The 16,155-nt window shown below is 45.6% G+C and overlaps 1 protein-coding gene across 2 annotated transcripts; it reads right to left on the bottom strand.

Annotated features, from left to right (window-relative positions):
- Positions 1–171: 171 nt before the first annotated feature.
- acsl2 (acyl-CoA synthetase long chain family member 2) lies at positions 172–16,070 on the bottom strand. 2 transcript variants are annotated; one of them, XM_041938085.1, is made up of 21 exons: positions 16,006–16,067; positions 14,555–14,758; positions 8,152–8,402; positions 7,950–8,064; positions 6,457–6,521; positions 6,265–6,366; positions 5,580–5,679; positions 4,607–4,785; positions 4,451–4,483; positions 4,200–4,251; positions 3,970–4,043; positions 3,570–3,647; positions 3,354–3,488; positions 3,088–3,222; positions 2,153–2,321; positions 1,958–2,046; positions 1,755–1,871; positions 1,523–1,666; positions 1,324–1,425; positions 1,158–1,229; positions 172–1,073 (listed from the first exon to the last, which is right to left on the bottom strand). In XM_041938085.1, exons 3-21 carry the CDS (start codon positions 8,398–8,400, stop codon positions 933–935), a joined length of 2,151 nt encoding a protein of 716 aa, XP_041794019.1. In that variant the 5' UTR covers positions 8,401–8,402; positions 14,555–14,758; positions 16,006–16,067; the 3' UTR covers positions 172–932. The 2 variants fall into 2 exon arrangements, with proteins under 2 accessions (XP_041794019.1, XP_041794018.1); XM_041938084.1 differs by lacking the exon at positions 14,555–14,758 and having other exon boundaries at positions 16,006–16,070.
- Positions 16,071–16,155: the final 85 nt, after the last annotated feature.

Raw genomic sequence — 16,155 nt, 5'->3', positions numbered from 1 at the left:
AGCTTCATCGATTTTTGTAAATATCTGCTTATTCTGAATTTGATGCAGCAACACGCTTCAAACAAGTTGGGACAGGAGCAACTAAAGACTGGGAAAGATGTAGAACGCTCCAAAAACACCTGTTTGGATCATTCCACAGGTAAACAGGTTGATTGGTAACAGGTGATAGCATCATGATTGGGTATGAAAGGAGCATCCTGGAAAGGCTCAGTGGTTCACAGCGAGGATGGAGCGAGGTTCACCACTTTGTGAACACATGATTGGATAAAGGAGACTAACACATGGACTCAGGAACTTCATAAAGTCACAGTTCAGTTACAAATGATCTCATTGTGTTTTTATCTAGGCTTTACACAGTCCCAACTTTTCCTGGAATCGATTGTACATGCTCACACTGAACCAATTAGAAAAATGCACGACTGTCGAGCTAAGATCGAGGATGTTCATGAAAAGCTGATGTCATGGCGAGAAAAGGGCCCAACTGTAAAATACAAATCTACAGTTAATGCAAGTTCTACGAGTAACAACGCCCCAAGTACGTGCAACAGAGTCCCTTTTAAAATCCTCGCACGGGAGAAGAACAGAGCAGGAAATTTAACATCTAACTTTACGTCTCTGCAGGTCGTTTCCTAATAGCTTCTGTGATTTTATCTCTACGACTAAACAATAATTTATTTAGCTCTGAATTAGTGAAGGACCATAGTGAGACTGTGGGGAGGAAAAATGGTTCGGTCTTATTTTTCATGTGAAGAGTTAAAACGTTACACGTGCAAGAGGTGGGCGTAAAACTTCTTTGAAGCAAAATATGAATATTCCATCACTGTATGTTTTAGATAAGGCACTGTTGGACGTATTGTTTTTCTTCCAGGTCCCTGCCTCATTTCCCTTAATGGACACCAGTAACCCTCAGGCGAGCTACCGAGTGGAGTCCTTTAAATGGCCGTCTTGCTGTACATGCTCGATATTTGCTCTTGAAAGACTCTGCGGATGTCGGCGCGTCTACTTTTCAGCGTGGGGGTGAGGAGGCCGTTGGCGATACTGAACGTTTCTGGATGCAGGTGGATGTCCTTCACCTGAGCGGAGAGAAAGGTAAAAAGTCACTACAGGTTTGTGGCTCGCAAATATGAACCAAGACCAATCAGCAGCGTCTTTCTCGCCTGTTCAAAGGACTTCAGCCCTGCTTTCTTCCCCTCTGCGGTCATGTCCTCTAGTACTGCCTTCTTTACATCCTGTTGGAAGACCGATCACTCAGTCAGCTGTGTTGGAATGTATACAGTCATGTAAAGTGGTGAACGTTAAGAAATTTGGGGTTACATGACATACAGGATTCTGGCACAGCTCTTCATGGGATCCCACAAACCCCCGCTCTTTCGCCCAGTCAACAAACACCTCAGGGTCAGGTACGACTACGCCTATGAGATAAGACTGGGGACAAGAAATACAAGCAAAAAAAAACAAAGCTTAACTCGCACTACGGCAAGAGTTTTCAGTGGAGATCAACTGAATCCTGATCACATCCTACCTGTAAACTATCTCCGTGCACAAACACCTGAAGCACAGAATAGCAACGCATGTAGACATTTTCTATCTTCTCCGGAGCGATGTACTCTCCCTGGGACAACTTGAAGATGTGCTTCTTCCTGTCAATGATGCGTAGTGTCCCATTCTGGCAGAGGTAAACACACATTTGGTCACTTCGGAGACAAGAAGATGATAGATCTCGCCTACAGGCTGATTACTGTGTCTAATCTTACTGGAAGCCACTGGCCCACGTCGCCACTGTGCAGCCAGCCGTCGCTGTCCAGAGCTTCAGATGTCCTTTCTGGGTCCCTCAGGTAGCCTCTGAACACACTGGGGCCACGAATGCAGATCTAATAGGACAGAGCCATGAGAAGTGTCAGCAGGGACCAGACTATCCGGTAATACGTAGCATGATCGCATCTCAAGACGAGCCCACCTCTCCATCTCCGTTTTTAGCATAGTAGTTCATGTCAGGGATGTCGACCAGCTTCACCATGGCACAGGGCAAAGGAGCACCAACGTGACCTGACAGAGACACATCCACATACCTGCTGAGCACACGATTAACCAGCACGGGCACAAAGGTGGAAGAAGTCCAGAGAAGACAGCAGAGAACCTGACGGGGTCATACCTGCGCTCCAGTCTCCCGGCATCGAGAAAGTGCAGCCCGCGGTGCACTCTGTCTGGCCGTAACCCTCAAAGATCAGGCAGCCCAGAGTGGCTCTGAGGAAGGACAGCACCGCGGGGGAGATGGGTGCCGAAGCAGTCAGGGCGAACCGCAGGTTCCCGCCTAAACTGGCCTGAAACACACACACACACACACACACACACACACAGTATTTCTGTAAAAAAAGAAATAGTTCAAACACAATCATACTGTGGGTAAAACCGAAGTTCCATTTTAACAGCATTTCCAACCTAGACCATATTTTCCCATCTGCACCGACCGCACCGAGCCAAAATCTTTCAGCTCTTGCTCGTCTGTGTGCCTGCTTCTCCAATACCCTCCCACAGGACCAATATGCTCTGGGTGATTTTGGCATTGATTGCTGGAATAGTGCTTCTCTTGTAAAGTTTGGATACAATTTTATTGACTATTTGCAGGGCTGCTGGTCTACATGTGCAACTGTATTAAGTGCTGCAAAAATATAAATAGTGACGACTGTGGAGTCCTGGATGTTAATTTAAACACAAGATACTTGTGCTCAAAAAGAGGATTCATTCTCAGTGAAGAACCTTGGAGCTCTAATCTGCCTCTATACATGCCAAAGAGCAGTGATTCCTAACACGTCTCTGGGGGTCATCAGGTGGAAACCTCCCTTCAACAGTGTTTCGCCTACTTAGTCCCACGACACCTCCAGGAGGTTAGGCAGTGAACTCTGGCGTCCCAGAGTCACCCCCCCTAGTGCCAGTTCACACTGCTCCTACACAATCCAAACAGCACCGCTGTGAAAATATGTTATTTAAGACCGAAATCCAGCGTGTGGTCAAAGTTTGTTCGGTCTTCACTGGAGACCTACAGGAGCAACACGGGAAAGTACGACCAGGTGGAAATAAGCAACCGACCTGAATCCTGTTGAACACCAGCTTGTCCCACAGGCTGTTGTTGCGTACGACGCCGCTGCTGAGCTCCGCCTGCTTCCTCCTCACGGCGTAGTGAAGCAAAGCCCGCCGCAACGGAGAGCTCACAGAACCCAGGATCTTTACGGAAACCAGCCAGAACGTGCAAAAACAGAAACAAGCTTTAAAATATGAGCGAGAAGCACGGCGGCCTTCGGCAGTAAGTGCTAGACGCCGGCGGTAAATGACAAGATCTGAAAATATTTACTGACCTTGTCATAGATGCGGTTGAGTAAACGAGGCACAACAGGAAAGAAGGTAGGTTTGAGAGTTTTAATGTCATCCATGAGGAGAGAAATGTCGCCTTGGTAGAAACCAACTCTGGCCCCATGGCAGAACATAGAGACCTGTGACAGAAATGGACTTTCATTTAGAGTTCACACACAAACACTGCAACAAAAAAGAAGCCTGAGAAGAGGATCAACCACCTGAATCATCCTCTCAAACATGTGGGCAAGCGGCAGGTACGAGATCGACACATCCTCTTGCCGGATCACAAACGAACCCTGAGAGAGAAGGATGAGGAACAAAATGAGCAAAGCACAGGGGAGAGATAAAGCTCAGGCAGCAGCATACGGTGAAGCCTCGCAGGCAATCAAACACGCTGTATGGCTTTTTCAACAGCAGTTAGATAGCAGAATCTTTATACAGGGGCAATTAGTTAAAGTACCTCGCAGCGACGGGGGCAATCAAACAGCCAATTAATCATACCATTACACACAGCGGGGAGAGGGACAGTTTTGAGATACAGACACACAAGCAGATGAGACGTGATGGTAGCTGTGAGGCTGTTCTCAATTAGACAAGGAGGTGGAAGTGTAGACAGACCTCCAGGATCTTAATGACAGAGGAAGTGTTGGAGGCGATGTTGCCGTGGGTGATCATGGCTCCCTTGGGCTTCCCTGGATAAATAAACAAGACATTATTGCAGTGCCCTGCGCAGCAAAGGAAACTACAGCGGTGCCATGAAGAGGGGTTGTTAGTGGGCACTGAAGGACACTTCTCTAATGATGTGAGTGAAGGATAATTATGCAGAGTCCAATGAAATCAGACGCTACCTGTGGTTCCACTGGTGAAGCAAACCACGGCCAGATCCTGAGGCTGGGGCGGCTACAGCAGGCAGCAATAAAATAAGAGAATAAGGCTTCCTCCACTCTTAATTTAAGCCATGTTTACAAGTGAGTGTTAATGATATCTTATGAGACCGGAGAGACTATAAAACTGTCATCCTGGCACTTAGAGGGGGATTAGCTATTTACTGGTACCAGTTTGATGCGGTGATGTAGCAGCTGAGAGACGATAAACTCACCACAGGATCTTTGAGGTTCTGCCTTCCCAGGTCCTAAGATGTGGACAAAGGGGAGTCATGCATATCAATTTACATATCACCACGAATGAGCAAATGAAAGGGGATCATCTCAAATGAGTCTGCATTATGGGGACCGAGTACTTCCACCCCGCTCACCATGAGCTGCTCCAGTTTCAAAACCTCCACCTCGCAGTTCTTCGCCCTCTCCACAAAGGCGTCGCTGAAATCGTTAAAGAGAACCAGGCAGGAGAGCGTCGGAGTCTCGCCTTTCTCCTTGTTCTCCAACAAAGACGCTGCTTTCTCCTCCCGGTCGCAGATCACCAGAGAGATCTCCGCTGGGAGCCCACCACGACACACAGATCAACTTCACTGAGCCCATGCGGGAAAACTCATGCATCCATCACTTTTACTATTACTACATTAGAAACATCTACTGTGTAAAAATGAAGCATGTAAAAAGTACTAAATACTATGCACACCAACCAAAATGGTAGCTAAATAAATAGTACCTTGTTGTAACTCCTGTGCTTTTACACAGACATTAAAAAAATGTAATTTTAAAATCAAAACCAAATTCAACAATTCAACATTTCTCCGCAGTTTTGTAGTCACATGACTGCACTTTGGGCCCAAACATCTCACCAGTATTATACTTTTTTTACTCTACTACAGTAATCTGACAGCTGGAGTTAACCATGAATTTGCAGAATTGCATCAAAAACATAAAATAAGCTTATAAAATACAACATTGCATTAAAGATTTAACCAGCTATTTGAATTTAAGTACATTTAACTGATAATACTTGAGTAGAAAGCAGGACTTTTACTAGTAATGAAGTACTTTCACATATATTACTTTTACTGAAGCAAAGGGTTTGTGTACCACTGCTGTTTCCAACATGATGCATTCCTAATAATGTCTTTAAATATTCTTTTAGATTTTATATTTTCCTTATTGGAGTTGCAAATATGCACACAGTTTGCATGAGTCTCAGTCTCTAAAACAATATTCTGGGAGTTTTATTTGATAAGTGAGGCAGCCAATAATATATTTAGTGGTGAACTCTTTAAATAACAATGAAATCTCATTAACAGTGTTTTTGCTACATCTGCATGCAGGCTTTCTCACCCAGGTTGAGTATGTGGACCATGGCCTCCAGCCCCAGTGTGTCATACAGAGGAACCACTGCCATGGAGTAGGTGTAGCATGCCAGCTCTGAGATGATCCACTGCCACCAGCAGAGGGAGACAAAGCAGCACCGTTAGACTAACCTCCAGTCCTCACACACTGCTGAGAACTTGTTGAGTCTGGTATCTGAACATCAGGGAGTTACACGACATGCATTTCATATTTACCAACAAAACAACATTAAAAAAAAAAACAGGGCTCAGCATGTAGATTGGTCTGATGAGAGGTTACGAGCTCTGATGGAGCAGAAAATTATCTTTCACTTTCAGGCTACACAGGAATGACAAAAATGGCTTTGCCTGACGGGTATATTAAAAAATGAGTCTGGGAGCAGACATGCTCCAATATTAACAGCCCTGGAGACCCACATCCACCAGCGGCACTCAGCTCTCAATATGAATGAAGGCAAACACACTTTCTGGGCAGATACAGACAAATACAGGCTTCAATATTCAAAATTCATAGAAAAATCTGATCCTGGGCTCCAGGGACTGTGGAGACGTGTGCATGAGAATATGTCAAGTTGAAACCAGGTAAACTGAGGGGCTGTTTAGTGGTTTAAGGGTCAGCAGTCTTGATAATGTCTGTAAAATGATCTATCCGCAGGGTGGGAACGAGTTCATACCTCTGGTCTGTTTTGTGCAAAGATCCCAACAAACTGCTTCGGGTTCGGCCGGCAGCCTTTGGCCAGCAGCCCGGAGCCGAGGACCTGCGCCCTCTCCGCCACCTGAGGAGTTGGAGACGTTCAGTCAACAACGAGCAAAGAGTGGCAGACGACACAGACGACTGGAGGGGGAAATACTAAAGCGTGTCAGACCTCGGTGTAGGAGATCCACTGGTAGGGCTGCCCCGGCTTTCTGAAGCCGAGACACGAGCCGTTTCCTGAGGGACACGAGACAGCGGCGTCAGGTCCGTTCAAACACAGCAAGATTTATAGAAAATAGCAACTTAGACAGAGAGCACTGTATCCATCATAATAGGACATTTCTGTCATGAGAACTGAATGTAACAACCCAGATTCCAGAAAAGTTGGGACGCCATGTAAAACATAAATTCAACAGAATCCTTTTTGACATAAACTCAACTAAAAAACTCAACTACTTACTGTTTTACCTCATCGTCTTCATCGATTTTTGGAAATACATGCTTATTCTGAACTTGGTAAACACAGCTCGTTTGCAGATGATGGCATTCTGTTGTTGTTTTGCACAGCGTCACAACTTTTTGAATCTCTCTGCTTCAAATGAACCAATCAATCAAAAAACATATGCGTTGAAAAAAGTATAGTAGTTAATTTAAGCACAAGATACTTGTGCTCAAAAAGAGGATTCATTCTCAGTGAAGAACCTTGGAGCTCTAATCTGCCTCTATACCTGTCAAAGAGCAGTGATTCCTAACACGTCTCTGGGGGTCATCATGTGGATACCTCCCTTCAACAGTGTTTCGCCTACTTAGTCCCACGACACCTCCAGGAGGCTAGGTGGTGAACTCCGGCGTCCCAGAGTCACCCCCCCGAGTGCCAGTTCACACTGCTCCTACACAATCCAAACAGCACTGCCACGTTCAACTGACCCAGAGATGCTCCAGGTAGTGGCCAGTACCGATGCTACCATTTAACTATTGCTAATGCTAGTGCTAACCGCTAATCCGATGCTACCATTTAGCTAATGTTAAGTGCTAACCGCTACCTGCTAAGAGGAACAGAAGAAGACAATAAAGCTAGATTCACCTATACTGTTAATGTTAACTACTAGCTGCCAATACTAACTGCTAAGATACTATCATACTACCGCATATATATATATGTATGTATATAGTATATGTTGAATGTCAAAGTGATGGTGAAGATTTTAAATGACTTTATCAACAGCTACAAACAAGCACAGACAGCACTGCTCCTGTTCCAGTGGATTACACTGTGATAACTAATCGTAGCACATTACACCACAGTTGACTAAATGAATGCTATAAATCTAATGCTAACAATGGTAACTAATTATGATCATAATATTACATCACTTAAGGGTATCAATTAATTACTTTGGGTTGTTGAGTTATTCATTTTGTTTTGACTTCGGTTCAGTTCAATGAGTTTATGCATCTGTTTTCATGCTTATTTAATTATGAGCATTATTGACTTGGCTGTTCTGAGTTTTTGTGTTATTGATTTGGAGTTTGATGGCCTTTCAGAAGACTACAGGGCAGTTATGTTTCTCTCTATCAATCAATCATTATGCTCTTCTCTGACACGATTACACAATAAAAATTAGGTTAAAGGTCAATGAACTGGATCGTCTCCCTTGTCTCCACCTGAGATCCTCAGGCCTCTCTGGAACATGTCGTAGGCCGTCCTGGTGTCGTCGTAGTAAAACTCCAGCAGTGAGTCATCTTTAAGGAGAGCCGATCGCCTGCAGCTGGGATCTCCCTACAACAAACAAGCCCATCAAACACCTCAGTGCACTCCTACGCTAATGCCATTCATGCAAGTTCAAACATCACGAGGGCAGCTCACATTCACAGCTACAGACTGGGCTTGTAGATCACAGGGGGGACGCATGGGTCGAGGACGGGTCACCAGCCAGTACGCAGTGAGAGACGCCAGGGCTCCTAAACCCAGCAGAGAGGAGGGTGACAGAGACAGGGAAGACAGGGAGAAGGAGGACAGAGGCAGGGACGGCAGAAGGCTCCAGAAGTCCTCTGATTCAGACCCTTTGAGTCCAGCGCTGGAGCGAAGTGACCGTAACCACTCCTGGAAATGCATGGCTGAGAGGGGAGGACAGGAAAAAAGAAAAAAAGGCAGTGTGAAACTGGAGGAAGTTATGATGCATTTACACCACAAAAGCTTCATTGTGCTGCAGTCTGGAAAGTGCAGCATCTCCTGCAGAGGGCAGCACCCAGTAAACATGCAGCAGATTCAATCAGGCTGACGGATTATTAAACATCCTGCTTCAGTCTTTTTATATGCTTTCTTATTACCAAAAATATGTTATATTGTCACATGTACCATGATACATGGCACAGTGAAGCTGTCAGGGTGCCGGAACAAGTCAAACAATTAGCTTCATCTTTATTCTATTCATCTAACAATGAAATATAAGAGAATATAGATAAATCAAATGTAATAGAAATATATAAAAGAGTAGACATGAGCGGTGTAACAACGAACAATAGTAGTGTGTTTCAGGAAAATTAAACAATATAACAAGTGCATGATCTTTGCAACATTCGGTACTTTGCTCGCCGTCTTTGCTTTTTTCCGTCAACCTTTTTCTTTTTTCTTTTTTGCTGTGATGCACTTTGTAACAACGTTGAACAACAGCAGCAGTATTGACAGTGACAGATTCTTACATCAGAGAATGCAACTGATAATTATAGTCATTAACCATCAATCTATTGATTAGAGCCAATACACTGGTTGATATCAGCGTACTGCATCATCATATGTCGACCAGCAGGTGACAAGAAGCTGCAGTGCAGAAATGTAAACTGGGTTTGGTCTGAATGTATCTTGGTAACAATTTAAAAAACTAAACTGATATATACTAATAATATCGATATTAGTATCAGCCTCAAAAACCCCTGGATCTGTTGAGCTTCATTACTGATTAATATTCTCTGTTTTTTTTTTCGTTTAGCGAAGGACAACACACATTCATGAACATTTCTGTGAATGTGCCAGTGTTAGCCAGCTGGCTAATTTTCATCTGCAGTGCTTTGGCAAAATGCTTGGAAAGCTATGAAGTCACAAAACTGATTGTTTGCAAACAGAGAAAAATTGATATTTTTTTTGCTTGCAGAAGGACTTAAGTGGTTGTTGAGATTAAAGTGATCAAGCAACAGCAACACTTTCACCAGTGAAAAATATATTTATCAGTAAATTCCACTAATTCCAAGAAGCAGCAGTTCAGTGCATTTTAAGGAGGAACGCAATGAAGGAACTAACCAACAACATGTTATTCAACTGCACACTGAAATTCAGGATTTTCTAGACACTAAAATAACCGATCATATTCCCAAAGGATCATAATTGAACATTTGCACTCGCACAACAGTCGGACTCAAACTGGACAGAAGCGGAGAGACTTCTTCTCAAAGGTGCTGCTTTACATCCTGCTCCAGAGGCAGGAGCTGGTCTACACTTCCTGTCTCCTAAGAGGGCGCAGTCATAAGTCAGTCGTGTATTTCTCACATTATTACCGGAAACAAGCTTTAGCTGGATAGACAAGCGCTGCAAAACGATCACCTGCTACCAATGACCCCGTTTACCTGTGGAATGTTCCAAACAGGTGTTTGTGGAGCGTTCCACAACCTTCCCAGCCTTCAGTTGCTCCTGTCCCAACTTGTTTGAAACTCTCATCTAGATTTCTGCAGAGTATCTAAGGGAGAAAATAAACCACCCCAGACGCAAACAGCGAGAAACAAGAGGTCGTGATGTGGAGGAAAAGGTGACTGATAAGATGGAGCGTGCTGATGCTGCAGTGCTGGTGGAGGAACGCGAGTCCTCCACCAGGTGAGATCAGTATGTTGCTAATGAATATCTAGTGGAATATCATGACCGTGGACGGAAACAGACGTAAGAAAAGCTCAACTAGGCGCCGTTGAGGGTTCCAGAAAAGCGAAGAAATCTGATGTGTGATTGGCCTTTTCTTGCTTGTTGACCAATGATGCATTTGCAGCGATGTTCCAGGCGGTCACTGGAATCACACCCTGTGGTGCAAAATGACTTCTGCGTCCAAGTTATTCACCGGCTCCATCTCTGACAAGGAGTCGACGAGGCAGTCGGAAATTTTGGAGGTACTGGAGCCGCGGGATGAAATCGTGGCGGACGAGCGCTTCCTCCCTGCGAAGCTATTTGAGGATGTCGGTGCCAAATTGATCCTCACACCTTCCAAGCGCCAAAGCCAGTTCAGCAGAGAGGAAACTGAGACGACCCGGGCTCACTGAACGAGCATTTAGGCGGATAAAGGAGTACCACATTTGGGATTCGCCAGTTCCCCTCACCATGGCAGGAAGAGTCAATCAGATGTGGTGCTGCTGCAGGATCCTCTAGATCTCAAAGGTGAGGTCAAATACTGGGTAGAGTGAGCACGCTGGCAGCCTTCTTTACTCACTACTGGTGCAGACAGTAACATCATCCTCCTCAACGGTCAACAGCATCAGACACCTCCTCTCATCACCAGTCAACAACAGCAGGCAGAGACTCCCAAAGACGTTCGAGTAAATAAAAAATACTCGCCTCATCCTCCTTTTCCAGGCGTGTAGGAGAACCCACTGTGCCAAAAAACTAGCCTGTTCTGAGCGACTGTAGAAACATGGCGACTCTGTGGATGAAGACCTGCTCTCTCTGTGGATGTAAGGAGCTCATTCTAATGTGACTGACTGAGTGATTACACACTAATGAAAACATAACTGTGAATATTATATTACACTTCTGCCAACAGTTCCCCCCAAATCCTTTAACAGCAACGACGCACCATTTAATGTTCTCTATTCACGTCTTCGCTCGAGCTGATGAGGCTCCTCAAAGCGTCGCCGCTGGCCCTAATGATCGGTCTCCCCGCAACATTTGAGACTCGCGCTTGTGCAAACACAAACACATAGTTGACAAGAGAAGCCTTTTATTTAAGCCTCCTTTGAAGATCATCTTGAGCTGCAGCGAACTAGAAATTAGTTCACACGTTAGCTAGCAAAACAGCTCAAAAAAAGAATTTCTATCCTTTGTCCAGGATCCTTTTTCACATCTCGTCGAAATCTGTCACACAACATCTGCAAATGTGTTTTCTGGCAGAGAAAATATTCTGTTCAGGCTCCGAAGTTCTCTAATTCCAGTCTCTGCCGCCACGTTCCAGGATGAGAACATGCTAACTGTTCCTGATTAGTATGGTTAATTGGTTAACCTCCTTCCTACACCAGCTTTGTTGCTCATCATCTCATCGTTCTTTTACTGGTAGCCCACTTGCAGACATGACTCAATTTACAAAATTATGTAATTAACATACTTAATTTAACTCAAATCATGATCTTTTCTTCAGGTTTTAGGCCTAAATCTGAACAAACTGTGACTGTTACACATCAGGTCACAACATTAACTATAAACGTACTATTCTTAGCGTGTTCTGAGAAACAGGCCCACCTCTCTGTCCAGGTGAGTTATGCTAACACTGTTTAATCCAGCCTCGAGTCTCGAGATGAGGAGCGGGCTTGTTTCTTCCACTCCGCACCCTCACATTTTTTTCATTTTCAAACTTACAGCAGGAAGTGACATCACTTGAAGCAACCTATCAGATTTTGCGTAGCTTCTTCTAGAGCCGCAAAAACCTTCATGCAAGTTTTTTCTCACATGCAGCAGAGCTCCTGGAGACCCGTGAACAGACTTTTATGTGTCACATTAGTGGACTTCCACCCCGCCGCCCACCACAGTAAACAAACAACAAAACAACAACCTAAAAGCAACAAAACCTAAAAGAAGCGCTGAAAAACATCCTTCCGCGTCCGAAACTGTTAAACACCAGGCTGAGGAGTCTGGTTAAAAGGCCAAACCACACTGGGCCACAGGCTTGGCACCGCACAGAGAGAGAGGGGGAGAAGAAAGGGCCTGAGCTGCAAGAGGGGTGAGGGGGGAGGGAGGGGGGGTGGGGGGTGGGGGAGTGGAGAGACACCAGGAAGTAATAACGATTGGCTTAACAGAAACAGGCACCGGGGTTACTCTCAGTCATGTTGTGCCACCCTTTCATTCAACAGGGAGGGAGCGACGGACTCGGGGTGCGTACAGTAGCGGTAGGGGGAGGGGGAGGGCCGGCTAAGTCCTCCCCCATGACTCTCTGCCAGAGGCTTTATTGTTCATATCAAAACTGAATGAAGCAGGGAGGCAACTTGAGAACAATCCATAACCTCGAAATGAAGTGAAAAGCCACACGTCCCCTTAAAAAAAACCAAACCGCTTCATCTTCCACCCAGCAAGGAATTCACCTCACTGAATAAATCTGTGCTTTCCCACATGCACTCCCCTCCCCGAACACCCCTCAACCTCTCACCCACTTTCTCCCCCAGTGCCCAATAGGAAAGGGGATAAAGAGTGATATCATACCCCTCCCTCCTCTTTAACCGGGCCGCTCCTGCGCTGCTTCCCTTCCCTTCGCGGGCAGAGCCATGCCGCGCTCGTCCTCCGAGGACGCATAATCTACTTTAAGCATCACTTTATCTGAATTAAACTCAGCTGCCACTTTACACCTGCTGGGGCAACACAGCGGCTGGCGATCCCCTCGAGTCCTTTCAAGAGACGAATAAATGAAAAACAAAAAGGGCTTTATGAAATGTTACACATCAAAAAAAAAAGAGAGCTTCCTGCAGCCTCTTTCTGCCTCTCCCCATCGCTCCCTCCTCACTCCCATTCATAATGGCTATTGTCACAGCCCAGACAGGGACCATTGTGCTCCCAGCTTTTACTCCCTGGAAGACGGAAGACAAAAGAAACGGCACACACATGTGAAAACACACTGAAGGAGAACGTATGTGCCCGTCCCTGCTGGAGGAGGACAACCTGAAGGCTTGAATTTACATGCAGAGGGCTGATTGCACAGCAGGGCACACATGGGGGCGTTTAACCCATAATAGCGGATTAAAAGTAAGTTGATGATGATGTTTGAACCGGCGAACACAGTTACGTAAAAGTGGAAAGAAAGTGACACACGGAATTGGCGTGAAGGCGCAGAGTGCAGGTTCAGAGAGAGGCGCGAGGCGGGTAACAGACAGCCTGAGGCGCTCTGCATGTCTGTGCTCATTTACTCCTGCTGACAAGCAGAGACAGAGCTGAGAGCGCAGGAGATATTCAGAGCTACAGCGCGCTGGGTGACAAAAACAAGAGAGCAACGCCAGGGAGCAGAAACCAAAAACTGGCTCTGGAGAAATCTGGCATCTAATCAACTAATTCGAACTTAACGAAACTGTCAAACGTTATTTGTGCACCAATCAGCCTCATGTCGCCTCACGTGTTTGTTCTTTTCTACGTTTCCTTTTTATTCTTGCTGTCTGTAACAATGAAATGACCCCACAGAGGGATCAATTAAGTTTATCTTATCTTATCTTAAAGTGAGCTGCACATGAAAATTTTAACAGTGATAACAGTAAAAAAAGAAAAAAAACTACCTCATCTTAATTCAAATCAGGGCTTAAAGGAGGAGGAGTGTTTCCTGGGTTTCTGGTATGTTCGTAAATGTAAAAGGTAGCTTCACCATGGGTGTTTGCTGTGATTTTTGTCCAATAAGAAGCAGAATGTCAGTCATCAGGAATGTATGTTTGCAACCATCAGCACAGTCCGGTAAAGGCTGCTTGTACAAACACATTAACAGGAGCCAGGGCAGAGAAACGTTCCTGTCTTTGTCCTTGTAAATTATTTTGCAGACTTTTTAGTCGAGCCTGAAAGCAGACAGAAATGTCTGACCTTGATGATGTTCTTTCAGAGTGTTTTTAGTCATTTTGCTGTTAAATTTAAAATATGGATTTGGTCTGCCAGCAGAGCCAGAATTCAATAATATCCTTGCCTCGGAGCAGAATTACTGCATAGAATCGGCCCCCGAATTACATGAGGAGTGATAAGAGGGTCTGTACAGTAGCCCACAGAGCTTCTGTGGTGATGAGAGCAGTGCTGGGGAATGCTTCCCCCTGACCCAGAAAACTACAGGAGGTGGCAGCACGAGGAGGGGGAGGTTTTTATGGGAGAGAGAGAGAGGCGACAGCATTTTGTACCCACACCAGCACCACCACCAGCAGCAGCAATGAACCCTGCACTCTCTCCATGTGCCCAGAGAAGTGAATGGTCTGATGGAGGGGAGATGAGGTGAGAGTTACGGGGAGGTGGGGGGGACACGTGAGGCTGACCGGGGCAGAACGAGCGAGAGAGAAAGAATGAAACTCACGGGTGTTTTCCGGCTGTGATTCCCAAACGAAGCGTGAAGAACACAGACACACACTCTTGGTCACAATGAAGCGTTTCTTGTTGAGGTGGAGGGAGAATAAATGAGGGCGATCGGGCGCCCTGCACGTAGAAAACACCTCCACTTCCCTCAAGACGGCCGCGAGTCTCCCGCAGGGCTGCAACTAACGACTACCTGTCGATTACACTGTCAGGAAATGGTGAAAAACATTGATCAGTGTCTCCTCAAATGTCTTGTTTTGTCCACAACCTGATCACAGAGGAGTGAAGAAACCAGAAAACATTCACATTTAAGAAGCTGAAATCAGAGAATTTTTCTTAAAGAATTACTCAAACGGACTAATCGATGATGAAAATAGCTGTCGATTAATCTATTAATCACTGCAGCTCTACTCCCCCGTGTCCCCAGAGACAATGCAACATTTGTGCAGTCTTTCCTCCAGACTGGAGTTTCATTTCATTTATCTCAGCAGCAGCAGGTTCAGCCATCACTGTACAAGTGTAAAGTTCCACAGTGAGATGGTCTGACACCACGTCTCGCCGGTCACCTCTGAATCAGTGATTGTTTCTGTGCGGCAGAGCAGATCATCCAGCCAAACCTCAAACGCTCCAAGAGAGAGGATGCTAGAGCGCTGGCATCTGGCAGTGTGGACAACTTCAAACATGTTGCATGGCCCAGAATATGCAGTCATGCAGGTGAAGGAAGTTTCAGCACACACTGAACCGAAGCAGGCACAAGACGAGGACATGGACACCGGAGTGGGATTTGACAAAGAATGTAGAAAAGCTCCAGTTCAGGGCTGAAACACTCTCCAGCCATAATTATCCTCAGCTTGGAGCAGGGACAAAATACCACAGCACTGTGATTAAGTTGACAGCCAGACATGAGTGTACCTCAGCTCCTTTAAAGAATTTGGAAACACGCTGCCAAAAATACCCACAAAACGTCCAGATCTCTGCATTTTAAAGCCCTTCTACAGACACTACAGCACCATGAGGCTGGTTTAATTCAAAGCTTCAGCTGAATGAAGGCACAATGCACAACAACTATCTCATTTAGTGGAGGCATGATTGTTCGGAATCGCCTCATTAAACGTTATCTCAGTGCAGCAGTATACAGATCTGTGTCGTTGCGGGGCCTGCAGCTCGTCGCCGGATCATTTAAAGGCCAACGTGGATTCTTTCAGGCTTCATGCAGTTTGTTCACAGGTTGATTCATCTTCTCGGAGCCCCGCAGACCTCAGCAGCCCCTCAGCCCGGCAGCCTGGAGGCTCAGCGGGCTGCAGCCAAACTTTTTACATTCAGAGCGGAATCTGAGTTCAGAGCGAAGTTCACTTATGTTTCTGTGATCGAGCTGAAAACGACTGGAAACAAACCAGATACAACAAACAAACATACCAACAAACAAACAAACAAAGAACAGACAGGACTTACTGAACGCAGGCCTCCTGTGTCTCCTCAGATTGGGCTCCAAAGTCACCACTTCAGCAGCAGACCCATCGAAATCCGGCCACAAGTCAAGCTGTAGACAATAGACGTTCACTTCCGGTAGAAGCCTTCAAAATAAAACCTATCCCGCTATGT

The sequence above is a fragment of the Chelmon rostratus genome, chromosome 5, assembly GCF_017976325.1.
Source record: "Chelmon rostratus isolate fCheRos1 chromosome 5, fCheRos1.pri, whole genome shotgun sequence".
Taxonomy (NCBI): domain Eukaryota; kingdom Metazoa; phylum Chordata; class Actinopteri; order Chaetodontiformes; family Chaetodontidae; genus Chelmon; species Chelmon rostratus.
The sequence above is the reverse complement of the archived record's forward strand: the minus strand, read 5'-3'. Positions and strand labels throughout refer to the sequence as shown.